General features: G+C 39.6%; 1 protein-coding gene across 1 annotated transcript in view; it reads left to right on the top strand.

Moving 5' to 3' along the window:
* Pdhx (pyruvate dehydrogenase complex component X) overlaps positions 1 to 22,557 on the top strand; it is a 60,914-nt gene that overhangs the window by 33,903 nt on the left and 4,454 nt on the right. Inside the window, exons 4-9 of the mRNA XM_048443630.3 lie at positions 4,116 to 4,318; positions 6,213 to 6,311; positions 11,735 to 11,909; positions 13,453 to 13,600; positions 16,947 to 17,005; positions 19,111 to 19,269. Of these exons, the coding sequence (XP_048299587.2) occupies positions 4,116 to 4,318; positions 6,213 to 6,311; positions 11,735 to 11,909; positions 13,453 to 13,600; positions 16,947 to 17,005; positions 19,111 to 19,269 (843 nt within the window). The remainder of the gene's footprint in view (positions 1 to 4,115; positions 4,319 to 6,212; positions 6,312 to 11,734; positions 11,910 to 13,452; positions 13,601 to 16,946; positions 17,006 to 19,110; positions 19,270 to 22,557) is intronic.

Raw genomic sequence — 22,557 nt, forward strand, 5'->3', positions numbered from 1 at the left:
CTTGTTAGAAGCCAGGCTAAGAGGGCTATACAACCCTGTCTTAAAACAAAGTTCCATGAATGAATTGTAAAGCAATTAAGAAAAGACTTGATCATCTGGATATTAAAAAAGAACCCAAAAGTTACTTTCAGCACTGCTTATAGTCTGCAGCGGCAGCTGTTTCTCTGAAGCCAAGCACGGCGTGGCCATTTTCCTAAGACTGTAGTTTTCAGTTCAGCTTTGTTTTACCCCCTCTTGTTTTTACTAAATTGTCCAGAATTACCTCCATAGGTGCATATTAGAGCTTGAAGGCTTATGCTTAGAATTTAAACCTGTGTAACCTTGAATTAATCTCCGTAGACCATGATATTTGTAATTATGAATGTGCCCTCTCAAAGCTCAGAGAAAGTTCTGCCAAATGGAGGCTATTCTCAGTTCTAATCTTTTTCATATTGAAATCGGTAAGTGATGAATTTTGAGGGTGTCCTTCTTGAGTTTAAAACTAAGTCAGTTTTATGTCCACTGTATAGATGCTGGCACCAACTAGAGATGCCAGGTGGCAGCACTGAGCTCACAGTTACGATTTCACTAATGGACGTGGTGTTGATCTAAGACATGCTGTCGGTGGTCACTTCCTTTAAATCTTAGCTATTGCATCCTGAACAAGTTGTAACCTTGGGCCTCAGGCTCCTCATCTGTTTGCTGGGATACTAATTTACCCCCTGGGTTGTCAGGTGCATTGAATACATCAAGAGAACCTTGCCTGGCTGGCACTGGGAAGGTGGGCAGCTATTACTTGGACTTAACGTCTCTTCTCCAATTTAGCTGTCATTGATGTGCTTTCTTTTCATACTTCTTACATTGCTTCCTTTTAAGCCGGGGTTCAGTGTGCACATAAACTAAGAAAGTAATACTGAAGAATAAGAGCTATTTAAAGCTGTGTAGAGACCTGAGCCATATATCGGTCATGTGATTCAACTCAACTCCTCTGCACTAACTGCCATTTGAACATCAATAGGCAGTTCATTTTTTTTCTTTTTCTTTTTCTTTTTTTTTTTTTTTTTTGGTTTTTTGAGACAGGGTTTTGCTGTAGCTTTGGAGTGTGTCCTGGAACTAGCTCTTGTAGGCTGGCCTCGAACTCAAAGAGGCCTCTGCCTCTCAAGTGCTGGGATTAAAAGTGTGTGCCACCACCACCCAGTAGTCAGTCCAATTTTAAAAGGATAAAAATACTTAAATAATTACTTAATGTGCTGGTTATTTTATAGTGCTGAAATTAAAAAGATAATGTCATTCACTTTTGTTGTTTTGGTTTTATAAGTGACAGTGGGTCCCAAGTAGCTCGGGTTGGCCCAGGGTTCCCTGTGTAGTTGAATTTCTCTTGATCCCCGGATCCTCCTGCTTCCACCTCTGCAATGCTGGATTACACATGTGTGTCACCACATCTGCCTTTGCTAGTGTTTGTGATGACGTGAACTCTCAGATACCCTTATCCAGGAGTCTGCTGTAGACACTTTTTGTCTTAGTCTCAGCATCATGCCCTTTGGTTCTGCTAATAAGCCTACCCAAGATGGATTTAACATGTTTCCATACCTAGTGTCAGTTTACAGGAGCATCTCTGGTTAAGAAGAAAAAAAACATACTGAGCTAGTCTAGGCTGAGGGATGCAATTCAGCCTCTATTTAAATCTTATCAGGAGGCAGTTTGCCTGAGTATGTGCTGACCTATTAGGCATGATTTTCTAATCCTTACCAAATTTACTTTGTAGTCTAATATTGATCCTGGTTGAGTATATTTTTTTTAAAATTAATAACTTGAAGGTGAACACAGAAGTTATAATTATATGTTTACCGTTTATGTGAAATGACAGGCACTGTTCTAAATCCCTTAGATCTGGAACTTTATCCTAACACGTCTGTGGAATGGCACTGTTGCTATTTCACTGACAGATCGGGAAACAGGCTTGGTGAAATAGTCATTACTGTGCTCACAGCTTCACAACTACCTGTTGTAAAGAGCTGTTGAAACCCAGGAAACTACACATGGGAGGGAAGACAGTTGACTTGAACAGACTCAAGGTTCAGGATCTTATTTGTCAGCTGTGAGTAGAACATAGAGTAAAAATACATCGTCTGTTATTAAAACACGTTGGCATAAGAGCAGTAGAGGTTTGGGGTTAAGACAGTAAGAACATCTTGGATGCTTATTGTCCTCAGACTTTGGGTGCTTTGCTAGAGCAGTAAGCCAGGAGAAGGAAGTGTAGCAAAGGCCTGGTAGGTTTCTAAGTGTGATTTTCAGAATATTATTTATGCTTCCGTCACTGTGTCTGAGGCAGCTTTGACTATTTGCTAACTGCAACAGAAGTAAATGTTTGCACCAAACTAACATGCCTGGAAGATGTTAATGGCATTAAGTGGAACTGTTATGACCATTCTTTCCTTTAACTTCTGTGTACAGTCAGGTTGTAGGGTGGTGTATTGTCTGCCCTTTTCCACTATATGCTTCACGATATTATTTTTGTAAATAAGAACATGTGAGCACTCTAAGTTTTATTTGATATTTGATGCAGTTGGTTCCTGACTCAGAGTGTCATTGTGGTAGGGAGCATGTGAAATAATTTGTGTGCTTTGTAGTAAGTGAAACAAAAGGTGAGCTGTCAGTTTCGAATTTAGGATGTTGTTCAAGTCACCTGTCAGAAATCTATTTGTAGTTTCAAAGTGAAAATTTTTCCCAAAGTATTCTGCATTTGAATCTTGGCTTTTTTTTTTTTTTTTCTTGAGCAGGGCCTTGGGTTCTCTTTGTTTGTAAGTAGACATTGATTTTATCTGGTTCAGTTTTGAAAGAAAGTGTACTTCATAACTCTACTTATTTTTGTTGTCTTTTTTTAAAAGTTACTTTTGGTGTTCAGTTAACAGTTCACCAGCAGGCAGGAGAAGAAAAGATACTAACCCAGTACAATCGTTACTTGTCTTTTTAAAAAGAAAAGGCAGGGCTGGAGAGGTGGTTCCAAGATTAGGGGTGCTCGTGCTCTGCAGAGGAGCCAGGTTCAGTTCCCAGCACCCACATGGTGACTTCCAGCCCTGCGTAACTCCAGACATGCATGCAGGCAAAACACTCAAACACATAAACTAATATAAATAAATCTTTAAAAATAAGAAGTGTTAAAGGAAAATTAATGATCAACAGAAGTAAATGTTTTAGTGCATAACAAACAGCTAAGCAATTAAGTTAAAAAAATATTTTTCAAAGCTTATAAATACCTCATTTTTTGATCCAGTCTTATACATATATGAAAGTCTTTATTAAACCGTTGTTCCTACTTCTTTACTGATAATTACTAAGCTTTGAAAGCTTCTTAGCCCATAGGATTTATGCTTATTTTAATTTAGGGATAGTGTACTTATTAATAAACATCAAAATTAGGGTTACTTTGAAATGTCACACATTCCACAAGTCAAGCTTTTCATGGTAATTGTTACATCAGTGAACACCTATAGCCAGTCCTACTGTTCATGAGACCAATTGTAATAAGCTTCAGTTGTTGAGAGGGAAGAGAGGAAATCTTACAGGAATAGCTTTGTCTTGCACTACCAAAACTGTTCAATATTGTCATCTTTTAATAAATAAATTACCGTTGACATGTTTAAAATATTTTTTGTCTTAAGTAAAGAAATCTATCTTTTTAGACTTTTTGTTGGCAGATACTGTGTGGAAAGTGTCTCATTAGTTAGGGCACTGCTGCATCACTGACACATTCAGGAAAAGCTCAGGAAATATTTCCAGGAAAGACTTAAGCAATAAGGAAAGCCATTAACTAGCCTTCAATTAACCAGAATTGTTAGCCAACTTTATCTCCACACAGACTAAATTTACTGAAAACTTTTTACTTAAAATTTATTCTAGTAGGTAGGACTAATTTGGATAAGTCAGTCCCTTTAAAATTCCTAAACCATTGTAGAAACTAGTGAAGATAAGCAATTGGCATGGGCAGCCTCCATGGATGTGAATTTATGGACGTCGAAGAAGTAAGGGAAGCTCTGGTTTTGAAGGCTGCCAAGTCTTTCTCACAAGTAGAGAATTAGTGACTTTCTGTGATCCTACATTTTTCCATTTCCAACCATTATTAAAAAAAAATACAGGTTGAAGAAGGAGCTAAAAATGTAAAGCTGGGTTCACTAATTGGCTTGATGGTTGAAGAAGGAGAAGATTGGAAACATGTGGAAATTCCCAAAGATGTCGGTGCTCCATCTCCAGTTTCAAAACCAGCAGTGCCTCCTCAGCCCTCTCCACAACCACAGATGTCAAGCCCTGCCAGGAAGGAACACACAGTAGGACCACCAGGGTGAGTGTGTTTATTTGAACATATATGTTCAGTCAAGCATGATTATTATCATGTAAAACAGGTTACAATTGTTTGGGAGGTTTGAAATCAGTATCCTGTTCGGAGCATTTTCATTGGGATTTGCTGGCCTTCCACTTTTTCTCTTAGGACAATGAAACGTAATTACTAGTAATTACACCCTTCTTCATTCAATAAACGTTAGTGAATACTTGTTTTGTTTGGATCCTCTAAAAGCCTTGCTTGGCCAGAATAGAATACAATCATGTGTATCCTCATTGAACCTGAATTAGTTTCTAAATTTGCAGAATGACACTCATGAGACCTAGCTTCATTTTTGTATTCCTATTCACAGATTTCTAATTACGAAAATGTGAATTCTAATCTCCAGAGTATAATTGATACAAGATGGAATTGTCATTTTGGCATGTGTTCCTGTTCAAAGAGTTCTGTATTTGAGATTCTGACTGGGGTAAATTTTTCCCAACCATTCCATGATAGAGCAGGTACTTGTGAACATTGTCCCCGCCTCAGCAGGCCAGTACTGCAGATGTGCACCTCTATACCTGGCTTTTATGTGGGTACTGGGGGTCCAGACCCAGGTGCTCATGGCTCAGCCCCAATATTACTGTTTACAAAGGATACTGTGATAATTTGATCAAAGACTACAGTGTGTAATGATTAGATCTGAGTAATTAGTAATGATACTTTAGTTCCCTTTACCACAGAGTAGTTCTGATTTCCATTCTCGGACCCCCTGTGTGCTCACCTCTCTGACTTGTAGTGCTCAGAAGCCACGCCACCTGTCTGTGCTTCACAGTCTTCTCCCCGTTGCAGAGATAACATTTGTGAGCTCTGTCTTGCTAAGACTAGCCATGATTAGACGACACTCGTGTGAGTCTGCCAAGAGCTGTTAAAACCTCTGACCCTTGGAACTACCCAGTATTGACCACGCAATGGCTTTTCAAAGTTGCTTCTCAATCAATCAGGTTTATCTTACAGGAAAAAAGTCTTAAATTTCAATGTCTTGAAAAATCTAATAAAGACTTGGTAGCCTGAGACCCTTTTACCTGAGTACATTTCTCCAAAATTCTAGGGAGCATTACAGTTGCCCCCCTCCATTTGCTCCTTTTAAACCATTTGACCCAGTTTTACTTCCATTATCTGAGTATGTAGATATTTACAGTGGTTACTTTGTTTAAGGGTCTTGGTAGGAGTCTACACTTATCTGCTATAGGACTGTATGTATCGCAGCTTTTTTCCTATAAAATCAGTGGAGTTTTCTGCTGGGACTGTTCGTGTTTATACCAAGAACGTGAAAACTTGCATCAAAGGTACACTTGAGTAATAGCAGAACAGTCTACTGGGGCCTGAGGAATGAAGAGTTACTGTTGAGCGGGTGCAGAGTTGGCATTTGGGAAGATGAGAGAATCCAGCGATAGATGGCCATGGTGGCTGCACAGCAGAGTACTTGCGCTCAAAGCTACTCCATTCTATACTGAAAAGTGCTTGGAGTGGAAAGTATAAGTGGAAAGCTTATACTTGTACTGTGCTAAGTATATGAAGGAGCACTATGGTTGGTTCCCTGTTGGTGTCCGTGATGTTGAGCCATACGACATGTAATCAGTCAAATTAGATGCTCTTTCTCCTAGTGAACATTTACCCTTATTTAAAAATGATTTAGAATTGGTAACTACTTACTGCTTTACAATTTGTCTTGACAATAATATAGATTGATATAGATTAATTTATGTGACTGTGACCATCTTTGAGAGTCACTTTAGCTTCAGTATTAGATTTCACATTCCTAGTTATCAGCAAAACTGTTGACATTTAGATCTATTTGAATAGATATAAGTATAATTAGTGTCATTCATCTTCCTGTTTTTATTCTTAGGTTCCGCTTAAGTCCAGCTGCCCGCAACATTCTGGAAAAGCATTCATTGGATGCCAGCCAGGGCACAGCCACAGGCCCTCGAGGGATCTTCACTAAAGAGTACGTGTGTGCGTCTGTACTCATCAATTCTATCCCTTAGCTTTTTCTGAAAAGATCTTTAAAGAGCTTATTCTGTGTTGAAACTTAAAATGAGGTATACTATTCTTTTGTGGTTTGAATTGCTTTTGTTAGTTTAAATTAAATTCTATGTCATGATTGTTTTCTGAATAATTGCACCATTATTAAGAAAAAGGTCTAATTTAGTAACTAAGCCACATCCTTAGAACTAGTGATAGTGCAGAGAATTAGAGCCCTTAACTGGTATAAAATCATTGCCAGTCACATTTAAATTTCCCAGATATGGAACTATACTTTTAAAATAATTTAATTCTTAGCTCTTCGGGCAGTTTACTTTTTGCAGAGTATCTCTATCTGCAGTTGATTCTCTTTGGGGATTTCCTTTTCTCTTTCATTGATCTGTCTATGAGTTAATACCATTTTAATTATAAATGTTTTATAGTATGCTTTAAAATTTTGATAAACATATCAGATTTCCCTTGTTTCTTTTTTTTTTTCCAACAAAGTAGCTTTATTGGTATATCCTCCTAGATGTAAAGCAGTCTTAGGGTTCTGTGGGTGGAGAGAACGTAGTCACTTATAAGATATATTGAATTAGCTTAGTAAGAACTAACCTCTTTATGTGGACAACTTTCTATTCAAAAAATTGGTGTATCTTTGTTTAAAATTGTCTGTTAAGAATCTGTTGATACAGATGAGCCTTTTTCTAATGGGACTTAGCCTAATAAAGGTACAACAGAGGCTAATCAGATGGGCCCGCAACCACATGTGAAGTCCCCATAGCACTGTGTGCACCTTTGCTGTTGGCAGTCACCGATTATTTGAGCGTAGGTTCGTGTTTTCAGAAGTGGGTTCATTCTAAGCTTAGCTAATATTGATTGGAAATGATGTAAAGTGGTGGTTCTGTTCCAGGAACTAGTCTTTGTTTCACTCACTAGTTCATGTCTTAATTTTGTTAGTCACCTACCAGTCTCTGCAAAAATGGAATAAGACAACAATCTTCATAATAGACAGGTTTTCCATGTCTGTTATCTGAGGGATAGGGTAAATGGTCTGTTTAGTTCATTGACCACTGAAGATTTGAAGAAATGCTAACTAATTATAGCTATACCTGAGGAGGATCATCATGGCAAGTTCGTACAGTAGAAATTACAACAGATAAGGCCTCTGAGGTAAGGGGATCAGTTGAAGGCTCATCAAGTAATGCAGGCAGGAGGTAATGAATGCTGCCATTAACGTGGTTGGGAGCCATGCAAGAGACATCTAGAGTGTGCGTCTGGGTTCCAGGTCTGGGTAATAGAAATCTTGGCTCCAGAAGTAGATTGAATAAGGGGTTTGAGGAAGGATTTGCTGTAACAGAGTACCTGATGTCCACAGCTTTTGTCGGCACTGAGAAACTTTCCAGGGATCACAACCCTGGATGAAGATGAAGGAGCTAGTGTGAGTGGGTCATCAAGCAGTGGTTGTCATGGAGAGCAGCAGCTGCTGCACCATTTAGAAGACTAAATTTCTGTGGTAGGGTGTTGGGAAATGGTCCACAAGTCAAGGAATATAGGGTCTGAGGAAAGGTTCCTGATTGGTGCCTCGGTGCCCTTTGAAAGCAGCTTCTGGGAAGGGCAGCAGTAGAACAAAGTCATGGGGCTTCCTGAGCTTTTCCCCCTGAGTTAGGGTTTCACCACATAGACGAGGCTGGCTTTAAACATGTAGTAGCCTTTCTCCTGCCTGCCAGGTGCGTGTGCCACTATGCTTAATGCATGCACAAGTATTTTAAGAACTGGTTTAAAATTGTGTTAATGCAGTTATCGTTTTGATACTCTAAGGAAACAGTGTTAAGAGCTATACTTACATGCTTTGTCTTCTTTCCAGTCTCCTAGTTTTTTCCCCCAGTCTTTATGTCTTTTCTACCAGGACGTCAACTTTAGTCTTCTAAGTATGAACCTTTACATATTTCATGAGAAAAAGTGATCCTCGGTGCATGTCCTGTTTAGGGTTTTCACTTTTGTATGCTGTTTGACATTAAGGTGAAGTTTCGAAAGAGGCATTGCCCCAGTGGCTTCTACAGAAAAGCCCTTCTTTTTACAGTTGTAAAGCTTTGGCCTGAGCTTCCCCCTTATGCCTGAGCACGTGCTCTGGAAATGATGAGTGCCATCTCCTATCGGCTCTTCCTCAGCTGAGAGCGCAGGCGAATGGTATGGCAGAGGTGCTGGCCTCTGAACCATGCCTCTGAGCCACTGTGTCTGTGGGGAAGAGCACAGACTAAAGCTGGCTTTTAATTTCAATTTAAAACAAACTTAATGCTCCAGATGTGTGTTGTGTGGAAGCACGGAGTCATCAGCCTGCCTGCCCCAAGTGCCAGGCTACAGTCAGGGACTCGTGAGCACAGTTAGAGTCTTTACCTTAGTATCTTCGATATATCTAACTAGTAAATCAAATTGGGCTGAATGTTTTTGTTCATGTCAACCACAACATCAAAAATTTGGCATGTTGGCAGTTGTCTATGTTTTATGTAATGCTCTTTAAAAATAGTTGATTTCGAACCAGAGTTAACCACCTTCTGAGGGGTGGGAAAGGTTCTTCTTGCTAATTTCCCAAGCAATTCATTTGTTTTCTCCTGTTTTAGAGTTCTTAATGCCCAAGCAATGCTTCCAGTTTAATCTGATTAATTGTTTTAATGGGCAGAAATCATTAAAATCATCTCTGGATTATAGCAACTAAATTGTTGGCTGTTACTATGCAACAATTAACATTTACACTTCATGAGCTATATAATTACAAAATCAATAATAAAAGTTTATTGCAAATCACTATTCAGAATTATTTTCTACTTTTTTATGATTAATGACTCCTCTTCACTTTTATTCCTCATCAAGTACTGTTTTACCCAGGAGTAAAAACCAAATCATTTCTTCCTTGATAAAGCAGACGCGCCAGTGGAGAGATAGGGCTGTGTCTAGTTAATCCTCAGTTTTAGGTTGATGAATCAGTTACTAGCCTTTTAGATGTTTGTTATCTCCTTGTGTTTGTTTTCATCTGATGACTGAGAAAGCTAGAAATCCGTGTAAGAAATTCTGTCTGGTACTTGGGGATAACAACACTTTACTAGATAAGTTTTAATTACTTCACATAAAACGGGAAGGGACTAAAATGCTGGGCCTTTTAGCCTTGCTCTAGAAAGGGAAGTTTCCTTTCTCGGAGGCATCATTCTGAGTCGGTAGGTCGTACTTTATATCAGTACATTTTCTCTAGCTGGCCTTTGGGCTCATGGCATCAGTCTCCAGGAGTTGTGTCAGCTCTCATTGACTTTGACACAGTTTGAGTTTGGACTATAAATATTATGGGTAAAAGTTGATTTCCAAGTAGAAGTAAACTGGTTAAAAACCTAAAAGGTTCACAGATCACTCCCTTGCACACTTGTCCCATTCACTCCCTTTGCCACTCTGTCACCATCTCCGGGCTGTAAGAAGCGGCACTGCTGCCAGCTATTCTGTGACTTTGTGTGTGGTGAGGAGAGGGACCTTGTAGGAAGGTTCTACTAGTAATAGATGAGGCACACCCCAGGTCCTTGTTCAGACCCAGCATTCTGCTCACTACGGTTTAATTATTAGCTGCTCTGCTCTTAGGAGACAGCTCTGTTCCACTTATTTAATTTGCACACCAAGTCCACTGCTTTTAGAAAGGTAGAAAACGCACAGGCTTTGCAGCTGGCTCTGAACCTGGGCAGCCCCAAGTGTTCTCGACCCTGGCTGTGCTCAGCTGCCTACCTCCTCGGCTTGCTCACTGCATTTCTGTTCTGGCCTTCCTTCTCTTGAAACCTCACCTTCTTAGAAGCCACATGTTTTCTGCCCAGATACACCCTTTTCCCAGCCCTTTAACCTGCCTACCTACACCATCCTGCACAAACGTCCAGTCTGGCCAGGCCTCTCCCAGCTGTCTGGTTTTAAATAACCAGTCTTCTCACTCGTGGCTCTGTCTCAGTACTCTGCTCTATCACCTTGTAAGAAAGCATTTCCATTGCTCCAGCTTGTTTGTGTGCCTGATGGGTGACTCCTCTGTAGAATAAGGCTTGGTGGGAAGAGTCTTGTCTAACAACGTTTTCTCCCAACACCTGGAATGAGTGGGTGCTTGAGAAGGAGAGAGTTAGACACTGAGTTAAGTGTTTAGAGTCCACATGTGTCTAAATTAGGAGTAGTAATACCTCTCCCACCTAGCTGTTGTGAGTTACATAACATAAGCGACACGTGATCCTTGGTGGGCTCCCCTTTCTACTCTTCCCCCACACTTTCAGTATCAGGATGATGTAGCATTTCAATTGCTCTGTCAGTTTGATTTCATCTAAAATATTCCAAGAACACCTGCCTAGAAATGACTGCACAAGGACTGGTGCTACCCACAGTGGATTGGGCCCTCCTGTATCAGTGAATAGTCAAGACAATCCCCCATGAGCCACTCCAACCTGGACAATCCCTTAATTAAGACTTCCTTCTCAGGTGACTCTAGGCTCTGTCAAGTTTCCAGCTAACTATAGCCTAGCAAACTGAACTCAGGACTTCACATTTCTTATAGTCTTAATTATATCCCTTTGCAAACAATGCACCTTTGTTTTACAAAGTAGTACAAAGGACAGGTCTGTAAGTAGTTTTTTCGTTCTAAATGATAATAATTTAAGAAGTATTCTAATGAAAACCATAGGTATTATGAACTTGGCACTTTCTGAATGCCATGTGACAATTATCTCATGAACATAAAGTAAAATATATTTTAATTACTGTCTTGCTCATTTGACTAGTGAATTTGTCTCCCAATAAAAGACAAGTTTACTTTTTATGAAAAATTACCATCTTTACCCAATACTGAGGGGTTTTGTGGGGTACACTCTAGGATCAAATAGATAGACCTGCCACAGAATTCTGCTTATGTTGCCACAGGATAGTAAGTTAAGCAAGAGGTTTTGTTTGGTAAAGAATTATCTCAAATATGCTTAATGAGTTCTAGTTATTATAAATTCAAATTATTAATTAGGGTTTGAAAATGTGTGACAGTCTATTGGATACCTAATAAGAATCAGAAGACCATCTAGACCAGTGGTTCTCAACCTTCTTCCTAACACTTTGACCCTTTAATACAGTCCTCACGTTGTGGTGACCCCAACCATAAAATGGTTTTGTCGCTACTTCACAACTGTAATTTCGCTACTGTTTTGAATCGTGATGTAAATATATGTACGCTGTGCAACCTCAAAGGGGTCGCAACCTGTAGGCTCAGAACCGCTGGTCTAAAGGAAAGACTTGCTTAGGTTTTGTAGTATTTGTCTTGGTGTTTATCTTCCTCCCATACCTCAGCACTGTTACTAAGACTGTCTAGATCCCTTGTTGCTTCATGGTTATCCAGTTTCCTCTCATTTCTAGAGACGCGCTCAAGTTAGTTGAGCTGAAACAGATGGGCAAGATTTCGGCATCTAGACCAGCCCCAGCTCCTCCACCCACTCTCTCAGCATCTGCGCCTCCTCCGGCCACCGCCGGACCGTCTTACCCTCGGCCAATGATCCCGCCAGTCTCCGTCCCTGGACAGCCTAATGCAGCGGTAAGTTCTCTCAGAAGATTTTATAATTTAGATACCTGAGAAAGGAAATTAAAACAGGTACTGTGTGCTTTGTAAGTACTTTTTATCCACTCATTTAAACAGTGGCTTAAAGTTGTAAATAGAGAGAGTACACCAGATAAGGGTTTTCTTCTGGATTTCATGGCACAAACAGAGTTGTTTTATATGACACTGTCTTCAGGGTACAACTGTGACTCCGTTCCGTTTTCCCACGAGTCCTAGCCCTTCCGTGCAATACATGTGTGCTGTAGACATGGCGTTTCCTTGGGTGTCAGACCAATTCACAGCGCCTTTTCAAGGGAGATTTGCTTTGTATTGAGGGAATGAAGAGCTATTTAGAATTTACCGTGCAGCATGGTCCACTTTTCTCCTCAGAGAGTGTTACAATTTTTGTTTTTTCTTTTATTTATTTCATTCTCCTTCTCTGTGTTCCTTGTTCAAAATCAGGGCAGTAAATGCACTCTGCTCCCACTAATAGAGAAGATTGTTCATTCTCATGATTGGAAAAGACCAAGGACTAAGTTTCACAGGCCACATTTTTTATGCAGTGTTACCAATTTGTACTGTCTGTACAAAAATTTGATGGTGTCAACTCTTCCTTCGAGTGGCTGTAGTAGGTTATTTCAAAGTAGGAAGATGAGTCTTTCAAATGCTCACAGAATATAGAGACCATGTATTCCATGTGATCAGAACACTTTGCTAATAGAAAGTGTCCTTAAAATAGCATTTGTCAAAAGAAAAATAAATTATTGGCTTTTTATTATCCTTTGGTGACTATAATTCCATCTGAGACTAGAAAGAAGGATGAAGAAGGGATTAAATGTAATTGGACGCCCATGCCTTTACAAGAAAATTTATATTAAAACTATGGGAATATTTTTATTATTTTATTTATACTTTATATTTTGAATTCATGGCAAATAAGACATTCATGGTTATTTTTACATTACAAAAATGCATGTTCTTTGACTAATTATCCACTATGTGGTGTGTACCTTTTCTACAATGTGCCATTTTTATAAGTCAGCATTTGTAACCCAAATTGCCTACAGGCTATCTGGATGGATAGGTAGGTATTTCTTTCTGTATTCTCATCCTCAGTGTACCTGTGCATGTGTGCATATATATGCATTGTACATATGTATATAGTGATGTGTTCCTCCCATACTCAACATGTCTGTGTATACTTGTGTGTACTCACATGGCACATATGTACGTGGTGATGATGGGTTGGTTTATTTCTAAGTATCTTAAACATGATAATACAAGATGTCTTACTCATTACTGAAATTTAACTTTTGTTATTTTTGTCTATAGTTGTATAAACTCAAGCCAAATACTTAGATTTCTTATATTCTCCCTTTATAGAAAGAGTTTTATAATACTTTTCTTAAATTAATCCTGTCATAAATTATTAGGTCTCTAAGACTGTATTTCAGATAGGTAGTTTTATTGTTTTCTTCCATTCCACTTATGTTTTAACGAACAAATTGCTTTTATTTGTTCATCTATTTCCCTATTGCAGGGCACATTCACCGAAATTCCTGCCAGCAATATTCGAAGAGTTATTGCCAAGAGGTTAACTGAATCAAAGAGCACTGTGCCTCATGCCTATGCTACTGCTGACTGTGACCTTGGAGCAGTTTTGAAAGTTAGAAGAGATCTGGTCAAAGGTTAGGAGAGTTGAATTTACTTAATGCAGACAGCATGCTAATCTGGTGATCATCAAGTCCTTTATAGAATGCTCCTTGTGTGCCTTTTAATCCTCTCCTAACCTGATTGCACTCTACTCTGGCGTGCTTTAGCACAGGGCTGGGAGAGGGAGGAAATTTTTTTTTCTACATGAAATATATTGGATGTGTAATACTGAATTAATCACAGATTATTACTTTGTACAATAAAGATTCCTATTCTTCCATGCTCCCATTACAGAATCTCCTTTGTGATGTTACCATCCTGTCGTTCAGTTCACGTTCATCCTGCTCCCTGCCACACTCAGAGCCCTGCCATAGTATTACGGTGTCACTTACTGACTCGTGGTTGTTTTCATAAGTGAAAATAAGCTCAATATTTTTGTCTCCCTTAACTTGCTTTATTTTTTAAAATTTATTTATTTTGTAAGAACAGATAAATGACTTGCTCAGGCTAAATGCTTTTCTTAATTTTGAATACCTTTTGATAGTACTAGTTAAACACACAAAGATCTTAACAAAACCCTTGCCTAACATAAGAATACTGTGTATTTTAGACATCATGTAGGTGCTAACCTTCTTTATGCAATTTTTAATTGTATTTTCAAAATACATTTTCTGACATTAAATAGAATTGTCTCTCAACACATTTCAAATAAAATTTCAGAGAGGTGTAGAATCTTAGCATGGATATTTTATCCCAACCTTCCCAACCCATTTGCTTGCTTTTCTTATTGCACTGGTGAAGGTTTTGGCTACCATGACAAATGTCAGTATTATAGGTACTTACTCTTTTTATGTTCCTATATTTTGGGTAGGGAGAAGCATTCAGTCTTTAACATTTACAGTAAGTTTTTTATAGATCTTTTTCAGTTTGAGGAAATTCCCATTCTCTGTATTCTGAGAATTTTAAGCATGAGTGGATGCTGAATTTTTGTCAAAAAGTCTTTGGTCGTCTTTTGAGAGAGCCTTTCCCTTTTGGTTAAGATGCCAAATTCCATTGGTTGAACTTCAGTTGTATCAACCCAGTATTTCTCACACAAAGCTTCTTCATGTATTGTCTGATTTTATTAGCATTTTGTTTAGGATCTGTCCATCAGCTGGGTGTTAGTGGCACTCAGGAGGCTAGAACAAGAGAACTGCAAGTTCCAAGCTGGTCTGTATATGTATAATATTTATGCTTTTATATAATTATACATATGCCTGTCTGAAAAACTACCCTTCTGCTTTCTTTCCCTGCGTTTGTTTTGTGTTCCCAAGGTTTGTCTTCAGATCTTGTAAAAAAGTTAGAAAATGTTTCTTCCTCCTTTACTTTATGAAATTATTTGGTAGAATAAGATTCTCTTTTTAATTTTGATAGTATTTAAGAGTAAAACTGTCTCCATCTGGGATTTTAACTAATCCTTGGGGTTTTGTGGGGAGGGGGTTGTTGGTTTGTTTGTTTGGCATTTTCAGGTAAGTTCTCTTTGTAGCCCACAGAGAATCATGATCATCCTGTCCTTGGCTCTCTAATGATAGAGTTATGTAGGTGAACATTACCAAATTCAGTTTCTTAACTATGTGTTTAGTAACTATCATTAATACTTGAATGAAGATAGTTGAGATGAAGTTGCCTTTGCACACACTGGATCTGAGAGGCCTACAGCTTTGGAGATAGAGACATCTTATGTGAAGCTGGATGTACAGTCCAGAAGCTCTGAACATGAACATTAGAAATTGAATTGGGGACAGATTATCATCCTATAGATGGCATCAAAACCATGGAATTGGAAGTTCCTGTCTGAGTCATACGAACATTGAGAGGAGGGGACTTAGAGTAAAGGAGTAGTCAGAGCGGAGAAAGCTGGGCGGATCTGGGCAGTCAAGAAAGCCAGAAAGTGCAGGTGTTGAAGGTGAAGAAAGTGACGTGTGGGGTAGTTCTCAGGCCGTATGTGATGAGGTCAGAATTCCAGTGAGGGCTATGGAGCTTATGGCTGTAGGAATGTGGTCGTCACTCTATGCCTATGGGGGCCTGGTGAGGTCAACAGAATGAGTTCCTATATGACTATCATATATTTGAATTTGTACAGAGCAAATCTTTAGCCTGTGGTTATCCTTCTAATGTCTCCAAATGCTGGAAATGCACTTAGATTTATACTCCTAGAAGAGATTTTAAACAAACGGAACAGAATGTTCACACATTTCTGGATGTGGCCTAGAAGACTGGCGGGCAGCCGGTTCTTTCCTGCGTGGTTTCGAGTAGAAGGGTTGGTGCAGTTTTTCTCAACTGTGTTTCAAATCTCCCGCACACTTTTGTAGTGAGCTGTTGCTCACATAGAGTTCTGTGACGCCGCAGGAACAAGATGCATGTTTCTTGCCATGTGTTATTCACTAGATCTTGACCAAGAAGTTTTTCTACAAATTCTTAAAAGGAAGGGCTGTGCTTTTCCCTCTCATATGACATCATATTCATTGGCAGTAGCAAGGGAAAAGTCAAATATTTAGTTATGATCACTAACATGGGAAAGTGGGAAACCCAGCTTCATTTTTAATTATTATATATACTGCAAGGAAATTTAGCCACATGGATTCACCATAAATTCACAGAGATCCTCAGCGTTTGCCCCCAGACCCTTGTCCCAGGACCCGTGCCAGCATCACTTCATCTTTGGCTGTTGCTGTATCCTATGGCACTGAGTTAAAAAGCAGTTCCCATTTAAACCCCTGTTTAATGCTTAAAGGTGCTTGTCTTAAATTCTTTCCATTGTATACGCTTAGTAAAAAAGGAAACGTAAGCACCCTTTCTAAATTCAATCATCTATTTAGTGTATTTACCTACACTGCTCTTCTAATATTATCAATATATTATAAAATATGCATAGAATAAAGACATTTGAAAATGAGAAAAAACTCTACACAAGTGCAGAGCTTACCCTTTAGTGGCGTGCTAGTTGAGCCTTGTATTTGATTATAGTTGTAGCATTTTTATTCAAGTTCTCGCGCTTGATTTCTGAATAACTTCACAAAGTGGTAATCGAGGTGAACTTGGAGGCGAACTTCTTGATGGGGAAGAATACTGAAAATGGAATGCAATCCCAACATCATAAGCACAGGTTACCCAAAGCAGTGCCTCCACTCTGGAAGTGAGCTTTTGCTTCCACGACTTACACTGTGTGTAGGACTTCGTGTGATCCACATTTTGCTGAAGCAGTGAATCTGTTTCCTGAAACAAGTACAGATCTGGTGGGTTTTCTTCACCACTGTGTGCAAGACCTGGCCATAATCTACACTGAAATCCTAAGGGTCAGTGTAATAAATAGAGGTTTGAATATGCTTTTTTTTCTTTCAGATGACATCAAAGTCTCAGTGAATGACTTTATCATCAGAGCAGCAGCTGTTACTCTTAAAGTAAGTGGCCAGAGCAAAATAACTGTGGCTTCTAAATGGCTCTTGGCTTAAAATATGTATAATTTTATTGCTAAAAATATCCTATTATTTAATTTTGTTTGCTTTACTGGTAAAGACACTGAAAATCAAAAGGACTCTCAAATTATAGCTGAATAAAACACATTTATTTAGTAAACGCTAATTTGTCCCCTGTTGTACTAAGTGAAGAGTAAGTTTGAGCAGTGATAGTGACTGGCAACATCAACGAAAGCCGACATGGTTTCTGCCGCTGTGGCTTTTCAGAGTTCTGTTCTGGTTTGGGCACTGGGTTACTCAGGGTCTTGTCCATGCCACGGGTGCTCTGTCTCTACGCTGTCATGTGATGCTGTCATGCGACTCTCCAGCCTGTCTGGACTTTATGAAATGGATTCTGGGCTTCTTTCTTTCTTTTCTTTTTCTATTTTCTTTCTTTCTTTCTTTCTTTCTTTCTTTCTTTCTTTCTTTCTTTCTTTCTTTCTTTCTTTCTTTTGTTATCTTTACCTGTACTCATTTCAGGTAATTAAAAAGACTTATTTTTAGAGTTTTATAGAATTCACCAGTAAAAATCACCGAATCTAGTTGATTTTAATGAAATTTGATGCTTTCTCATACCTTCATAGTTATTGCTTGCCTGATTTTCTGTCTTCTTCATTTTTGAAGCATGTATTTTCCAAGAAAGTTGCCCACCTTGTGCAGATTCCCGAACGGGTTAACCTGGAGCCTCTGACTGCTGTGATGTTCAGTGCTATTGTCTGAGATGCTGCAAACGCCCCTGTGTTGTTGCTGACCTGTGCTCCATTTGTTTTTACTGTGTGTGTCTTGGGTCTGTGTTAGAAAACTTGAGTGTGGGAATAATTGTAATAATTTGTAAAAAGGATTAAAGTTACGAAAATTGTTTTGGATCCAATTTAGACCATGTCCTATGGGCCTTCATTATGTAGTTATTAATTAAATGTAATTTCAAGATGTAATTTCAAGATGTAATTTCAAAATGTAATTTCCATGTTGAAGGTTTTACTGGTGTGCGTGCATGCACATATATGTGTGTGAATGCATGCCTGTGTGTGTGTTTCTGTATATGGGCTTGTACACATGTGTGTCTGTGCCCATGGAGTACAGAAACGGACTTTAGAGCCCTTCAAGCTGGAGTACAGTGACTGTCAAGCTCCTATGTGGACACTGACCCTCTAGAAGAGTGGTATGAGCTCAGCCTGAGCCATCTCTCTGACTCCTTGTTTTTTGTGTTTTGTGTTATCTGAAGAATTTGGGATCTTTTGAGGGATTAGGGCTTTGTTTTTTTCCTATTTTAATGTTGTGGCATTGTTGTGAATGGTTAATACAGAGAGGTTCTAAGAATGATGGACTAATTACAGTGTAAAGGCGTAAAACGAGAATCTGCGTAGAGAAAGTCAATCCCTGCAGAGTGGAGCAAGCGCAGTGAGACAGGCAGAGCGGAGGCCGGCCGCTCTTCCTTCAGTAACTAGCATGCCTGGACGCTTGGGCCTTACTCTGTAAAAGTATAGAATTTCTGAGAAGAGAAGCTGACTTTTGATTTCTGTATTCAACGTTTTCGTCCTGTGATATTTGGCAACATCACTACAAACCTTCCAGCATTTAGTCATTTTGTATCTTCTTTTTATCCTTCAGGTAGTTATCTTTCTGTTAACTCTGTACCTGCGCATCTGTGATATTTGTCCACTGTTTGTGATGCTCAGGGAATTGAGTTTAAATAGAGGACTCATTGGCTGGAAGCTTGTTAATACATACTACAGAGTTGTGCCGGCAAGACGAGCTTTCATGACAAAGGAAAGTAGTTGAATATCACTACTGTTTTCTGTTCATATTGATCATGTAGTTCAAAACATGTGTACCATCAAAATTGTCTCAGACATACTGCCGAAAAGTGTTTGTTCTTCCCAAAGATGAGTAGTAATCAGTGGTGAGCCGCGCCATTTTCTCCCAGACCAGGGTTTTATGTGTCTCTTTCTGTCCAGCTGTATTCACGTGCACTATAACGTAAACCGTATTTCTCTACTGCTTTAATCCCAAGCTGCTTCCTTCATAGCATGTTGTTCTTCTACTTGCAGCAAATGCCTGGGGTTAATGTCAGCTGGGATGGAGAAGGCCCAAAGCAGCTGCCCTCTGTTGACATTTCAGTGGCTGTGGCAACAGATAAAGGTTTAATTACACCGATCATCAAAGATGCAGCTGCTAAGGGTGTGCAGGAAATCGCTGACTCTGTAAAGGTATGTGTCCTGAAGACCGCTCTCAGACGATGGCTGAAAGACTTTTTTTTTAATGTGTATGTTAGAGGAAGGTATGTCCATGTGTGAGTACAGGTGTGTGCCCTCAGGCCAGAAGAAGGTGTCCAGGTGCCCCGGAGCTGGAGTTGTAGGCAGTTGAGAATGTGGGTGCTCGGCAGTGAACCTCAGTCCTCTGTGGTGCTTGGCAACGAGTCCAGCTCTCTACAAGAGCAGCTCCCACTCTTAACCATGGAGCCGTCTCTCAGCCCCCCCTCTGAGATTCTTGGCGTGATTGGGTTTACACTGGTTTTTGTGGGAGGAGTGGTGATCTCAAGTGTCTCTCTTACATATTTAGGTTTTCAGCTTTTCGCAAGGCATTACCTATTTTAAGGAAATTTAATATACAAAAATTCTAAAACTAATGTATAGATAAATTAGAAGTCAGCTTTATTTATGTTCTGGGCAAAACTTTAATTTTTCAAAGTCCAAAATTCAGTATTAAAGATTGTCTTAGTTAGGGTTTCTATTGCTGCAATGAAACACCATAACCAAAAAGCAAACTGGGGAGGAAAGAGTTTATTTGTCTCACATTTCCACAGCACTGTTCATCACTGAAGGAAGTTGGGACAGGAACTGAAACAGGGAAAGATCATGGAAACAGGAGCTGATGTAGAAGCCGTGGAGAAATGTTGCTTACTGCCTTGGTCCCCACTGACTTTCTCATGGAACCTGGGATCACCAGCCCAGGGATGGCACCACCAACAATGGGCCCTCTCCCATCAACCACTAATTAAGAAGATGCCTTACAACAGGTCTATGGAGACATTTTTCTCTATTAAGGTTCCCTTTCAGATAACCAGCTTGTGTGTCACGTTGACATAGACTAGCCAGCACAGTGATGCTATTTCAGGTAGATTTTAAAGTTGTAAATTAAGACCACTGAAACCAAGGCAAAGTACTTTAGCTTCCTTGAATCTCTTGAAAAGCAATTTTTTGAAGTTCCAAAATGAAGGCATTTTTGTCACTAAAGCACAGCACATTACAAAGTAGTGACGCATGCAAGTCAGCTTCGACAGCCACAGTAATCCCCAGGGGCATTTCTTGGCAGAAGTATCACAGCGCAGGTCTTGAGGTGTTCATGCTGAATCTTTGATACTCATTTGATTGATTGTTCCTGTAGCAAGGATGTATTTTATGCTGATTGGTAGAACAAGTTACATAGTAGCTAAAAGGCAGAGGTAAAACTTTCTTGGGAAGCTCCCAGTTCCCTTGCCCAAAGTAAACATTGTACTTTGGTCTGTTTTTAGGTCTGATGCTATAAAAATTAAACTTACTTAGAATTTTTGAATTATACATAATTAAAGGTGAGTTTAGTGGATCTAACATTTTTAGTTCTTCGTTCTTCCTTGAAAAGGTTTGCAACATCTATTGGTATGGGTTGAAGTGCAATCATTTTTCTCATTTGGAAGGTTGTACTAGTTAGGTCAGTTTAAGTCAAAGCTAATAGACTGCTTTTCTGGGATATAACATAAATTGTTTCTTCTTGCCCACAAGGGGTACATTCCAAGGCTCCCTGGTAAGCGCCCCAAAACAGTCCATATATACTTTTCCCTGTACATACAGACTTGCGCAATGCTTAATTCATGTTAACAATAGCACTAAAGTAGAGCAGTTATAATGGTATCATATGCCAGCACCATTAATCTTGCCCATTGGAAACATTTTTAAGTACAGTGTGAATTAGGTGAACGTGAGCACTGTGGTGAAGCCAGGAGACTTGCTCTGGTGGGCTCAGTGTCCTGTGGGTGAGCAGTGTACACAGCATGAGAACGCTGGACCAGAGAGGCAGTGCATGCTTTGTATAGCTCCATGGTTTCAGCACGCTACTCAGAACAGCGTGTAATCTCAAAATAACTATTCATATCTAGAGTTTTTCATTTAATATTCTCAGTAATTCTTCAATTACTCACAGGGTAACTGAAGTGCTGCAAAGTGAAGCTGTAGGGTCAGGGAATACTGTTCATGAGCGTTATTGATCAAGAATTCCAGCACTGTTGAGAAACGTGCACTTCAGTGTCGTGAAGGTGACATGAGACTAAGTGTTGAAATAACATTTCTAAAATGCTAGGTGGAAGTTACGATCTGTAGAGCTGGGATTTTCCCATCTTTATATGCATTAAATTTTAACTATTATAGGTTTCATTGGTTCTGAGCAATTTGACAAGTTTTACTACTGTAATACCACATCATTAAAACAGCCATGCTAGCTTTTTCTGCTCCTTGCATTTGAAAGAACCTTAGCATAGATGAGGAAGTAGTTCAGCGCCTTTCAGGGGTTCTGAGCTCTAGCAGAAGGCACAGCTGCTGCAGCCCAGGTCAGCGTGCCACTCATGATCTGACGGGAACAGGCGCTCAGCTAGGTGCTCAGCTTAATTTGAGCAGCCGTGGTGACTCAGCTGCAGCTCTGCTGGTAATAATGCACCTTCCCGCCTGTGCTTGCATCGTGGGTTCTGACGCCTTACCCTCCAGCAAAGTCAAGCCAAGTTCCAGTTTTGGAAGAATATCACTTTTCAGTAGCTATTTTGTTGCCATTTATATGTGAAGATTTTATACTGTGTCTTGTTCCAAAGTATAATGCTTTTGTGTTTGAGCAGAAAAAAACTTAGAATGATTTTAATTCTAGAAGTAAAATCATTTTTTTGACTATATAGACCAGTATGGCTATCTCTTAAATGAATGCTTTACAATCTTGTTATAGAATTCTAAGTGTTTGTATGATCAGCAGTGACAACAGCTGGCATTCCGTGTGTCAGCTTTGCCCCGCCCCTTTTGAAAGGACTGTCTTCACGTAGCTCTGGCTATCTTAGCACTCCCTCTGTAGACCAGACTGGCCTCGGCCTCACTTCTGCCTTCCTGTCAAGAGCTGGGACCACAGTTGTGTGCCGCCGTGCTAGCCCGTGTGTCAGCTTTTGCTGTGAGCCTTTCGTATACATTCTCCCCGGTTCTCTTTAAAGACACCCTACCGGGGGCAAAATGATAATTTCATGAGATGGATAAACTGATAAGGAAAACACTTAAATAATTTGTGTAAGCCCCTGTGCTGTCAAGGGATGGATCTCTAGTTCAGCCCCAATCAGCTGGGCTCTAGGGGAGAGCCTGTGCTACCAACAGCCCGACTTTCCACTGCCCACTGAGTTGTTTGGTGGTAGTGGTGAGGCCATTGTTCCTCTAAATCAGTAATATTTCCTTATAAAAACAAACCAAAACCATATTCCATGTTAAAGAAATGAG

Source organism: Myodes glareolus, chromosome 10 (genome assembly GCF_982192425.1).
Source record: "Myodes glareolus chromosome 10, mMyoGla1.1, whole genome shotgun sequence".
NCBI classification, from domain to species: Eukaryota; Metazoa; Chordata; class Mammalia; order Rodentia; family Cricetidae; genus Myodes; species Myodes glareolus.